The sequence below is a fragment of the Colias croceus genome, chromosome 15 (assembly GCF_905220415.1).
Source record: "Colias croceus chromosome 15, ilColCroc2.1".
Classification (NCBI taxonomy): domain Eukaryota; kingdom Metazoa; phylum Arthropoda; class Insecta; order Lepidoptera; family Pieridae; genus Colias; species Colias croceus.
Genome location: NC_059551.1, coordinates 8,282,936 through 8,296,299, shown reverse-complemented (window position 1 = coordinate 8,296,299; position 13,364 = coordinate 8,282,936). Strand labels below are relative to the sequence as shown.

The 13,364-nt window shown below is 33.7% G+C and overlaps 2 protein-coding genes across 2 annotated transcripts; one reads left to right on the top strand and one right to left on the bottom strand.

Moving 5' to 3' along the window:
• Positions 1 to 612: 612 nt before the first annotated feature.
• Positions 613 to 3,565, top strand: LOC123698164 (SET domain-containing protein SmydA-8-like). Its single transcript, XM_045644762.1, has 3 exons — positions 613 to 2,005; positions 2,146 to 2,330; positions 3,314 to 3,565. Exons 1-3 carry the CDS (start codon positions 727 to 729, stop codon positions 3,443 to 3,445), a joined length of 1,596 nt encoding a protein of 531 aa, XP_045500718.1. The 5' UTR covers positions 613 to 726; the 3' UTR covers positions 3,446 to 3,565.
• Positions 3,566 to 3,689: 124 nt separating this feature from the next.
• On the bottom strand, positions 3,690 to 9,144 carry LOC123697965 (neuropeptide receptor 22). The gene is made up of 7 exons (XM_045644538.1): positions 9,016 to 9,144; positions 6,481 to 6,784; positions 5,998 to 6,176; positions 5,735 to 5,857; positions 5,178 to 5,372; positions 4,228 to 4,401; positions 3,690 to 3,952 (listed from the first exon to the last, which is right to left on the bottom strand). The coding sequence occupies exons 1-7, from the start codon at positions 9,085 to 9,087 to the stop codon at positions 3,734 to 3,736; spliced, it is 1,266 nt and encodes a 421-aa protein (XP_045500494.1). The 5' UTR covers positions 9,088 to 9,144; the 3' UTR covers positions 3,690 to 3,733.
• Positions 9,145 to 13,364: the final 4,220 nt, after the last annotated feature.

Below are 13,364 nucleotides of genomic sequence, written 5' to 3'. Positions count from 1 at the left end.
CGCTGAAAACTAAAGAGTTTACATAACGACCGCTAATATGATATAAGCTATTCTGAATATATTACGTTGTTCATTCATTCATTTTTCGATGAACTGTGTTTTAGGTATTCATTCATAATTTTAAAATGTATGTTTTTTTATGTGTAACTTATTTCTATAGGTATTTATTTATTTACTTATTCATACGTTAGCGTATCCGGTTCTCAATTTTAGATTATCCGCATTCTCACTAACTATAAAGAATTTCAATTGTGCACATATTTTAGGTCAAAAGCCACTGCATTAATTTTTCATTAAATTTAAATTGAATATTATTGTACGAGTACCTAACTCTCCATTTCATGTTTTTCAACACATTATGATATTGTAAAGCGTTTTCGTTTACTTTACGTCGCACGTCCTTTAATATTCTACTACCGTTCTATTGCTAAACAGTAAACGTACCAGTATCCATAAAGTTACATAATTATAGTATTCGATTTACTATTTCGACGAAATCGGAAAGCTCTAATTCATCTCACGCCAAACATTATAAACATTCTGCTTGACGATCGTAAAGTTTGCTGCGTCTGACGAGCACGACTTTCGAAATAATTCATTTCTCTGGCAACCGGCCGAGTCTTTAGTTCTCTGTGATAATTACTTCAATCTATTTCTGTCGAGTATTGTATCAGATACCATTCGCGGTGAACGTGTTTTGACCTTTGGTGAAGAGAGTAATGTAAAATGCCTGCATGTGAGGTATGTCAACAGCCCGCCAACCAGACGTGTGGTGGGTGCAAATCCGTCTTCTACTGTTCAAGAGCTCATCAAAAATGCGCGTGGAAAGAACACAAATCGCAATGCCGGACCTTCGAGATACACCATTCGGAAGCGCTAGGACGATACTTAGTAGCTTCAAGGGATATAAAACAAGGAGAGATTATATTGAAAGAGAAGCCTGCTATCAGTGGTCCCAGAATTGCTAGCACGCCTCACTGTTTGTCGTGTAATAAAAAGTTGAATCCGATACAAGATGGGGAGTCACTAGATTATTACAAATGCTCTTCGTGCAATTGGCCTTTATGTGGATTTGAATGTGAGTCTACGGAAGTACATAGACGGGAGTGTAAGCTTATGACAGCAAATAACTACAAATGTAATATAAAGTACGTAGCCCCAGGTCGAGCAGAGGCTGCGTATTGTGTGATCGCTCCTCTAAGAACTTTGATGTTAAAGGAATCCAATCCTGAACTATTCCAGAATATTATGAGTTTGGAATCCCATTTGAAAGATCGGATTAACACACAGCTGTATCAAGTGTTTAAAACGAATCTAGTGACGTTTGTTAAACAAGTGCTAAAATTACCCTATGATGATGAAACAATACTGAAGGTAGCATCGATATTTGATATAAATTCGTTTGATGTTAGGTCAGCCGATGGTAGTAGCAGGTTCAGGGCAATATACACAAGAGCATCGATGATAAACCATAATTGTAAACCAAATACCAGGCACATTTTTATAGGAGACGATTATATATTTGCCTTAATTGCAACTGTGCCTATCGCAAAAGGTGAAATGATAACTGCAACGTACACTCAATCCTTGTGGGGTACATTGGATAGACGGAAACATTTGAAGAGTACCAAACACTTTGATTGTACATGTGAAAGGTGTAAAGATCCAACTGAATTCGGGACATATACAGGAAACATTTATTGTTCGCTGTGTGCGGAGGGGAAATTAGAAAATAAGCCAATGATGGTATCAACGGATCCTTTGAATGAGACAGCTCCATGGAAATGTGAATCGTGTGGATACTGTATTCAGAGTAGGCAAATGTTCTGGGGTAACAACGCATTGAAAGAAGACTTGAAGAAGTTAAATAAGAACGATCCTGAGGAGTACGAAAACTTTATCAAAATGTACAGCCATACGTTACATCCGAAAAATCATTTGATCATTCAATCAAAGTTGGCGTTGATGCAGATTTATGGAAATTATGAGAAATATACATTATCAGGTAAATGACAAAACATTTGTTCATGTACTTTCATATTGATTATTTGTTCCAGTTTTAAACATCATTGACCAATGATTCCAGTTATATTCATCGTATAAAATGTAGCGTTATTAACAATATTTGTTTAATATGTTTCACAGATCTATCAGATGACTTACTAGAAAGGAAAGTGGACATTTGTCATGAACTCCTTGAAGTAGCAGATAAACTAGAACCAGGTTGGACCAAATTTCGAGGAACAATACTTTTAGAATTGCAGGCTGCTATGGTCATGCAAACTAAAAGAGAATTTGAAGCTGATAAACTGACTAAAGCTGGAGCTCAGGTAATAGTTTTAAACAATAATGATACTTTGACAAAACCTACAATTATTTAACTATTCTGATAACACACATAGGTAGGTTTTACAAAACCTACATTTGTTCTTTAAAGCCAATAATCCGCGGCGGAAACGCGATTTATTTAAAACTAGCTTCCGCCCACGACTTTGTACGTGCATCCCCGTTTTTCCCCGTTCCCGCAAGAATTTCGGGAAATCCTTTCTTAGGGGATGCCTACGTTATGACATCTACCTGCATGCCAAATTTCAGCCCGATACCACCCGATACGTCCAGTGGTTTAGGCTGTGCGTTGATAGATCACTATATCAGTCACCTTTAAGTTTTATATATATAGATAACTGTTTCCATGCCGTATGTTTCGACGAAGATTTAAAGAGCATAAACATTATTTAAAGCACGTGTTATACATTTAAATTCAATTATTTGGATGTCCAATACATTATAACGAAATTTTTTGGAATTTTGCCAAACGTAAAGCATGATGGACGAAGTTAACCTATTTGTTATTAATAGACACCATAAGAAAATTGAGACAGATAGCAAAACACTTGTACTATTGTAAACTTTGTGACAGACATACAAACAGACCCATGTAATGTGGCAAATACATAATCTTTGAGATCATTATATAATACAAATACGACGAGTAATGGAAATAATATTCATAACTGCAAAAGCAAACCACGCCCAATAGATAAGAATAAAAAATTGATAACGAAATTGCATCGTTCTCTCGAAAATTCTTCATCTCCAGAAATGCTTATTAAATAAAGTATAAACCAATGTCCAATATTTTATGACACAGTAAGCAAATACACCTCTATGTGAAAATACTCATTCAAGTCTATGATAAAAAGTCCTTTGATGTGTGCTAAAGTAGTAGTAATAAAAAGTATCTAGTTAGAAGCTGAAGTTACTACAAATTGCTAATTTGATACAAGTTAACACTTTACATAATATTTTTCAGGATCAACTAATGGAAAGCATGGTGCTGCTCCAAGAGGCTACAAATATTCTTAAGGTTGAGGCTCACATGAGAGATACTTTAGAAGAAAAGGTGAAGACACTGTCTTCTTTGATAGATACAACATCCGGGTGATTAGAAGTTTCCTATCATCTTCAGTATTCACTTTTTATATGATACAGAATAAAATATAAGGAATTTGTAAATTAAACAACGGATTGTTTCTAATAACATGAATAAAAAGATTTTTTTAGATTCGTATCTTCTTTATTTGTTTAAAATATTAAACAATCGTGTTATTATATAAAAATATTTGATAATAACAATACATGAAGACAGTAAAACCTAGATGAAATGATCCTTAATAAACATCTCAAAAGATTTTCCCAAAAGGTATAGAAAGTAGAATAATAATAATAATGTCTATACTTCGATACAATGCTCCATTTTCAAAGGAGTTACTTTCGTAGGCTTTGTCGTTACTTCATCTACTCTGAGAACGCTTAGTTCCAATGTTTGCTTATGAATGTGCAGGAAGTTTTTAAATGCGTGTCTAAATCTCTTATTCGGCACAGGTGTTTCTTGTATAACGTAGATTCGTTCAACGTTTTTTACATCTAAGTCTTTGGAGTCTCTGGCGACCTGTAAAAAATAATATTGATTTACTTTCTTATCCAAATCAATTGTTTTACAATTCCACACTTCATTTTGAGATTTAATAAGTGTTTTGGGTCATATTTCAAAAGGCGTAGCCGTAGAAAAGCCGCACATTTTTCAAAGATTTCATCTATTCTTGTTTGGTCTCCTTCTGTAACTAATTCCATATCTAAACTATTTTCAAGATGTAGCTATCGTTAGACAACAATGGATGAAAAACCAATCCAATAATGTAAAAGAAATATTTAAAAAATACTCACTACAGTGCAGATACAACACCAGGAGCCAAACCTAAAGCAGGCAAGACCTGGGGTTCTGTCCATAGCGTGCCTAAATCTGACATTAGTGAAGCCGTAGATCAAAGGATTGATAGCACAGTTTAGATACATCAGATAGCTTGCTAGGAACCACATGATTTCATAGCCACCTTGCACCTAAAAAATTTAATATTACCTATATTGAATTCAAACAAACATTTACAATGTTATTGGCGATAATACCAGCAATGGATAGGTAGATTAAGAATTAAGGAATGATTGAATTAAACAAACGAAAACACTTTTACGTTTTAGCCCTTAAAGCTTTTCTGTCCGTAAAGCTTTTTTAGTATTTATACATGTACTTATTGCCGTGTAAATCTTTAACGTTCCAAAAATTCTAGAAAATTGACTACGTCGGCGAAAGTACGATAACAATCCTTTATTTTTCTCCTACATGCCAATTATACAGAACATTTAATTCGTGTGCTAGGTGACTGTTGAATCCCTTATTCCCGGAATTAGTGATGGTTTGTGTTTCTGGTCAATAATAGCTTAAATGAAATAGTTTCCGGGTTTGATTTCTATTGATTAAACTTTCAGGTGAGATAAACTAAGTATGTTGTCTTTGTTATAAAGATTATGAAATATTCAATTAATTCTATAGCAAAATATTTGAAATATAGCTGGTCCGTTTTTTGGGACATTGCCGTAGATACAGGTAACTAAGATACACATAGCTTGCTTTCCTTACCTATATTATAGGTAAGGATATCAAGACTATAGGAAAAATAAACATGAAATCTGAAATGACTTTTTCTCAGTAACCAGTCCTAACTTCCTGAGAAAATGTAAACAGCTTACAGTCTATGTAATAACCATCCACCATCCGTGTATCGCAATATTGTGATAAGAAGAGTCATAAATTAATTAATCCAATAAATGAAAATTACCGCATTAATCTCCTTTGATAAATTATTCCTCCAATAAACGAGCACAGTATACGGCACTCTGCATATCGTAGAGGCCAGTAGAACCATAGCAGTAACGCGCATAGCCTTTCCCCTTGCCTTAGAAACTATCTGACCTCCTCCGCGAGAGGACAGCTCCCGGGCACTCCACTCTAAACGCCAGATTATACCTCCATACTAAAAAAAAGTAAAATCAGGAAAATATATAAAAATATATAACTCCTCGAAGTAATTGTCGTTCCTAGAATTCTAGGCATTTTTATCATAGAAGAGAGAAAAGCTGGTATGAGGTATCGCATCATAGTGTTTCCGTTTATCGTCCTGAAGCACACTGCAGATATTTTTATGAGCTTACTACCATTAAAAAAAGTTTACAGTAATAGATACAATTAAAAAAATGTTCTTGATTAGTATCAGCGCCTTCGAAAATCGTCCTTTATTGTATTCTTCGACAAATCTTCACTGTATCTTGCGATGTTGAGGGAAATATTATGTAATTGCATATAATATTAGCATTTTTTTACTTATTGAATACTTACTGTGATAACCATTACTCCGAGTGGAAGCCACACCAACAACAGCAAAATAAAATGCCAATAAATTTCTAAGAAATTTCTATCTTCAACGCAATACATTTCCAAAAAATCAATCCACTGACGTTCCTAAAAACAAATTAGTGTAAAATTATTATAACATACTATGCTATGCTTGCTATCCTTTCCTTTTTGCATCCTCTAGTCTAGATGGGTAGAGTCATTAACAAAGAGACAAGCAGGAACTAATTTTGCGTGATAAACGTTACCATGTACTTCCTTCTCAAAATCCAGGGTAATGATATGGCCATAGACACGACCCAGGTTATAATGATCAACTTGGGAGCAAATGCTTTGGTGACTCTGGCTTCAGAAGTCAGCGCGGCTGCAGCCAGACGGTCGTAACACACAAGCATTACTGCACCTACGCTGGCTAGCAGAAGTGTTGCTGGAAACAATATTTGTAGATTGTGTATATTAACTTTATTCAAAGATACGGGCCCTATTGTACTAAAGATATATTGCAGATTTTTTATTGGGTTGCAGCTTGCAGAGTGCTATTTTTTATAAGATATCTATTTGAATTAACACTGCAATGCATGTAAAATCATTGCCATCGAACATCGTTCGCCCATTTTTTTAATTATATATTTTTTAACTTCTTTTTCAAAGACATAACTAGTATATTTCTTAACCATTTTTATATGATATCGTTCAACTCATATTACTACTAACAATTTACATAATAATACCTTGTAAAAACCCTTCGAAGCGGCAGCCGAAGTTTTTCAAAACGAAATTCTGGTAGAAATCCCTAACCAGCATGAACCATGGGCAGAAGAGCAATGTCAGCATATCCACCAAGGCCATGTTTCCTATCAGGAAGTTGCTGGCTGTCCAGAGCCACCTGTTCTTCACCAGGATGATCAGGATGATGGAGTTGAGGAATATCCCAATGACGCCGATGATGAGCATCGCTGAGGATTTCAGGATTATCTCCTTGGCTGGTTTCACGTACCATAGTGTGTTCGGGAAGGGGTATCGGGATGTGTCTATCTGTAATTTGTAGGAGTAATATTCAACCAAGAGTGCAAAAAACTACATTATAATGTTTCCTAATAGCAAAACATTAGAACTTGTTATAATATTATGACGCATGTTCATTATGTCCCATGGGTTATAAATTTTTCTTTCTCATTTTAATTTTATAAAGGATGTGTCATGTGACACTAGTCACATACCGGGCATGCTACTCAACATTCTGCTCAGTTCAGTCGCAAATTATAGTTCATGACTGCAAGGCCCAAACCTAAGGCTCCTTATGGATGAAAGATTACCTGAATATATAAATTTATAAAGAATAGAAAAAATTCGATCACGAGGCGGGACTCGAACCCGCATCCTTCGCGCCATTCCGGGGCGGATGCCTAACCAACTCAGCCACTCGTGACCCGCCTTAGTAATCGAATTTATTCTATTCTTTCAGTTTTATGTGTCTTAAGGGACACACCGCGCGCCATCTATTGAGATGATTTAACAACCATCTCAACTAATATGAAGCACTTTTCAGTGAATACAATATTGTAACGATGGAACACAACCTAATAAAGAAAAAAAAAATTTTTCTATTCTTTATAAATTTATATTTATAAAGCATTTGATGCCATAAAAACCAAAAAATATAAATTCAAGAAAAGGTTGTGTTCCATCGTTACAATATTGTATTCACTGAAAAGTGCTTCATATTAGTTGAGATGGTTGTTAAATCATCTCAATAGATGGCGCGCGGTGTGTCCCTTAAGACACATAAAACTGAAAGAATAGAATAAATTCGATTACTCAGGCGGGTCACGAGTGGCTGAGTTGGTTAGGCATCCGCCCCGGAATGGCGCGAAGGATGCGGGTTCGAGTCCCGCCTCGTGATCGAATTTTTTCTATTCTTTATAAATTTATATTTATAAAGCATTTGAATGCCATAAAAACCAAAAAATATAAATTCAAGAAAAGGTTGTGTTCCATCGTTACAATATTGTATTCACTGAAAAGTGCTTCATATTAGTTGAGATGGTTGTTAAATCATCTCAATAGATGGCGCGCGGTGTGTCCCTTAAGACACATAAAACTGAAAGAATAGAATAAATTCGATTACTCAGGCGGGTCACGAGTGGCTGAGTTGGTTAGGCATCCGCCCCGGAATGGCGCGAAGGATGCGGGTTCGAGTCCCGCCTCGTGATCGAATTTTTTCTATTCTTTATAAATTTATATTTATAAAGCATTTGAATGCCATAAAAACCAAAAAATATAAATTCAAGAAAAGGTTGTGTTCCATCGTTACAATATTGTATTCACTGAAAAGTGCTTCATATTAGTTGAGATGGTTGTTAAATCATCTCAATAGATGGCGCGCGGTGTGTCCCTTAAGACACATAAAACTGAAAGAATAGAATAAATTCGATTACTCAGGCGGGTCACGAGTGGCTGAGTTGGTTAGGCATCCGCCCCGGAATGGCGCGAAGGATGCGGGTTCGAGTCCCGCCTCGTGATCGAATTTTTTCTATTCTTTATAAATTTATATTTATAAAGCATTTGAATGCCATAAAAACCAAAAAATATAAATTCAAGAAAAGGTTGTGTTCCATCGTTACAATATTGTATTCACTGAAAAGTGCTTCATATTAGTTGAGATGGTTGTTAAATCATCTCAATAGATGGCGCGCGGTGTGTCCCTTAAGACACATAAAACTGAAAGAATAGAATAAATTCGATTACTCAGGCGGGTCACGAGTGGCTGAGTTGGTTAGGCATCCGCCCCGGAATGGCGCGAAGGATGCGGGTTCGAGTCCCGCCTCGTGATCGAATTTTTTCTATTCTTTATAAATTTATATTTATAAAGCATTTGAATGCCATAAAAACCAAAAAATATAAATTCAAGAAAAGGTTGTGTTCCATCGTTACAATATTGTATTCACTGAAAAGTGCTTCATATTAGTTGAGATGGTTGTTAAATCATCTCAATAGATGGCGCGCGGTGTGTCCCTTAAGACACATAAAACTGAAAGAATAGAATAAATTCGATTACTCAGGCGGGTCACGAGTGGCTGAGTTGGTTAGGCATCCGCCCCGGAATGGCGCGAAGGATGCGGGTTCGAGTCCCGCCTCGTGATCGAATTTTTTCTATTCTTTATAAATTTATATTTATAAAGCATTTGAATGCCATAAAAACCAAAAAATATAAATTACCTGAATATGTTTTATTCCTATTCTAAATATAGCTTTTTGATACTCACGTCAACAAATTCATCAGTCCAATTGATCAGAAACGCCGGTATACCTACATCTATACCTCTGTCGCTATACATGTCGAACTACATTGGACCGTTTATATTTTCACACAAAAACGAACTGAGACATGTAAGTGAAATCGCACTCGAGATAATACAGTAGTCCATTAGTTTGAAAGGATTTTTATCGCAGGATTAATAATGTTGACAACGTGTGTTGTAGATAGGTGAAATACAGTTTTTTTACTAGGTAGCTAACCAGTGAAGACACTGATTTATGCACATGTAGTTATTTAGATATGTATCGTAGAATTGCTTATAAGCCACACTATACTAAACGCCGAGTGGCCTAATAGTTTTATAGATATAAGCAGTAGGTACCTATGTAAAAAGTAAAGACAATAACAACGTTTTTGGATCCAGATAATATCTTTTTAAGTTAAAAAAAAAAAGTTATTGTTTGTAATAATTGGAATCATTCTACATGGCGATTTTGGAAGATGTTTTTAAAGAAGTCCATTATGGAGATTTAATTGTTGTTTGTAAACAAAAATATCAATAATTTTACACAAAATCATTACCATTATTTAAAACTTTGCTTATTTCCTAAAAAGACAACACCTCCCTTTTACCTGCAACATGTTGTAGCTAAATGTATTGTTTTGGGACATTATACAAAGGATAGATAAGACGACACATTTTATTAATAGAATCGATGTATTTATTTATTACATTCTGATTCCTATGAAGGCATTTTTTTATATAAAAAGGATTAATACCTACGTAACATACTAGTTAGTTTCAAGATTATTAATTTCCTTACATTTGTGCGAATCCTACTAATATTAGAAATGCGAGTTTGTGAGGATGTGTGTGTGTTTGTTACTCTTTCACGCAAAGACTACTAAACCGATTACAATGAAATTTAGCACACATATAGAGGGTTACTTGGATTAACACATAGGATAGGTTTTATCCCGGAAACCCTACGGGAACTATGCGGGATTTCCTTAGAAAACGCGGGCGAAGCCGCGGGCGGAATTCTCGTTACCTACCTAGGTATAAGAAAAAAATAAAATTCAATGTCCTACTTAAGTGCCATTTAATTAAGATTTTTTTTTAATCTTTTGGGCTTTTGTTAAAAATTACTCTGAAAACTAATAATTTATAAGTAAGTATAAAGTAAAGCAAAAAAAACTTGTAATATTACAATGTAAAAATTATGTTCTTTATAAAATAATCAATATAACAATAAAACTTGAAAAAGTGCCATCTATTGAAATTTAATTGAAGCATTCAAAGGCGTGAGACCTGAAAATGTTTCAGTGTTTTCAACAGTTTCCTGTAGATGGCTCAAATTTTAAATGCAAATAATGACATTTTTTAAAATTCAAGTTCGATAAATTATATTCTTTGTTTTTTTTATTCCAATAGTGTAGTGTAAGTTTATAATTTATATCGATGTTTTTTTGGTTGTTAAAGAATTCCTATATAAAAAACCGCAATGCCAAGTGGTGTGGTAATAATAATATACCTACATATTATAAAATTATACAACTGTTCTAAGTACTATTGTTAATAATTTTTTTTTTCAATTAGTCCTCCAGTTTGGTTAGTGTTTATGATAATCTTCTTCACTCTATCTATTCAAGTGCCAATCAAATAAAAACAGCATCAACATTTAATTCCCATTAAAAAAGTACAATTTAGTGAAAATTACCATAGAGTTACGAAGATTAAGATCTCTCCAACCGGATTCAAAACACACATATACATATCTAATGGCGATTTAATTTGGTATATCTACAATCTACAAATTACATGAGAAATCACATTGTTTCTAAGTTTGATATGCATTATTTGCTTATTATTTATACGATCTATTGTTCACATGAAAGCATAATGGGTAATATAGTGGGCACTTTTGTTTAAATCTATGGTCATCATAATATGTACTGCTATTATTCTAAACATATATTATTTGCAACTATTTAGGATAGTCGAATAATCCTGTCCACCAGATATTGATTATTAAAGATACTAGTAATACTAATAGAAATAATTCATTTATAAATTCTACATAATATTTTATGGATGAAAGCTCAGATGTTTAAAATTTAAGTATAACACCTGGCATATTTATACACTTTTTATACATATAATAAACAATTCAGCTAAATAAAACATAAAATAATCGACATTGTCTAGACATATTTTAATGCTAGCTTTCCATAATTAAATCTACATACTGTATAATTTATGTCTCCTCACACAAAATTGCAGTCAATTTGCGACAGACAGACGTACCGCAATGCCTCATTTGGCTAATAGTGTTAATATTATGTTGCCCATCAGCCCCCGGAATCACAGACACAATAGAAAATCTATTGTGTCGCGGTCTCATTGGGCCGCTCGGTGGTCAATCTCTAATTTAATAAACACACTATGCAATATGCATCCTTATTTATTAATGGATAATTTCATAAAAATCAGTCAAGTCCTAACGAAAGAGTTTAGTTATATACTTTATTAGATAGAAATAATATACCTTGCTACATGTCTAGTGTTTATAAAAAAAAAATAAAAAATCGAGTTCGATCGGTCGATTTGAAATTTAATAAAAAAGGGAAAGGCGATTATTGCATCTTTCATTGTCTACTTGCTCGTAATGAAAATCGATCAGTGAAACAGATGCTAAATTCTACCCCTCATAAGGGAACTGGGGATTTTGCACTACGTTCATAATTATGTACCTTAGAGTTATGTACGAAGCCTACCTTTAGTAAAGAAAAGATAAATCTTCAATGTTTTATTAGCTTCAGTTTTTGCAAAAAGTTGTTACCTACTTAATTTATACATTAAGTACATGAATTTTATTTATTTACAATCTTTACTGTGTACTAAATCTGATCTGAACGCAAAATGTGTTACAAAATGTTAACATATGAATTTATTTTGAATTTTAAATATATCATCCCTTCAGAATAAGTAATCAAACTAAATATTACCTATGTGTATTGAATGATCTATATGATAATGATCAACGATAAACATTGCTTTGTTATATCTACTAATAATAGAAGAGTAAAAAGCCTCTAGTGTAAAACAGATTCTTACGCAATTAGGTTGGTTCTGTCTAGATATTTATAGATCTATGTTATTTTAAAACTCTAACAAGCAATTATTAAAGAACAAGAAACTTGATATCGTGAAAATTCAAAACTAAATTTCCATTGTGATTACTTTTTAACATTTTCAATTATATTAGGATCGATTTATTTTTATTTTGCTTCATACATACTTCAGCTTATTCCTTTCAGTTTAAATTCATCGAGCCGTTAAAGGCAGGTATCGAAAATCTGGTTAGAAAATTAAGTATTCCTTACAGATTCGAAGAAAAGAAGCAGATTATTATCTAGGTAGGTATAAAATGAATTGTTTCGTTTAAAAAATTGTATATAATAGGTACAAATCCAAATACGAAGTCCATAACGAATACGAAGATCTTACTTATAACCTAATGGAAAATTAATATGCAGCCCCAATATATATCGTTAATACCTATACATAAATCTATCAATTACATATATAAGACGTAACCAAACTAACAACATGAAAGTAGTCTTATTACCATCAATACCTAAAGAAAAGTCACTTTAAATAAATCGTCTACGATTCGCAAAACAAATGAAGCAAGACAATGAGATATGAACGTAATATTTATGCACATACTTTCAGCAGACGATGCTAAATGCGAACCACAGACCGAATGTAATAAGACGGGAAAAATCTTGAGAGACACACGGAACGAGAAATTAAATATAATTGAATGAAATGACGTAAAGTGGAAACTGGGTAGGTACGTGAGTTATGCTGATTTCGTTCAGTTGTAGGTTTTGTTCAGTTGCGATTGAAAATTATAGAGAGACAGACTTGCACATCTTTATTGAGATGTAAAAGTAATAATAATATAGAGCTTATTAGCTTAGTTTGTTTGTTTATTTGAATCCGGTAATCTTAGGAATGATTACAAAAAATATTTATTTGTTGTAAAATTTTACGTGATTTCTGATTGCTGGTGGCTTGCGCCGCGGGTAATGCCGGGCCAGACCCAGCATTTATTTTACAACCCAAAAAAGGACATGATATGGAGACTTCTGTATTCGTGTCAACTACAGTAGTGGTATTTTTGAAGGTTTTAAAATGTGACTTATTAATTATAATTGTATCACAAAGAGCCTATGTATACATTTCATATATTTTAGAGAACCAAAAGAACAATACCATTAAATACCTACACTCGAAACGAAAGACAAAACAACTTCGCGGTAAAGTAAGAAATATTTAAGCGTAAA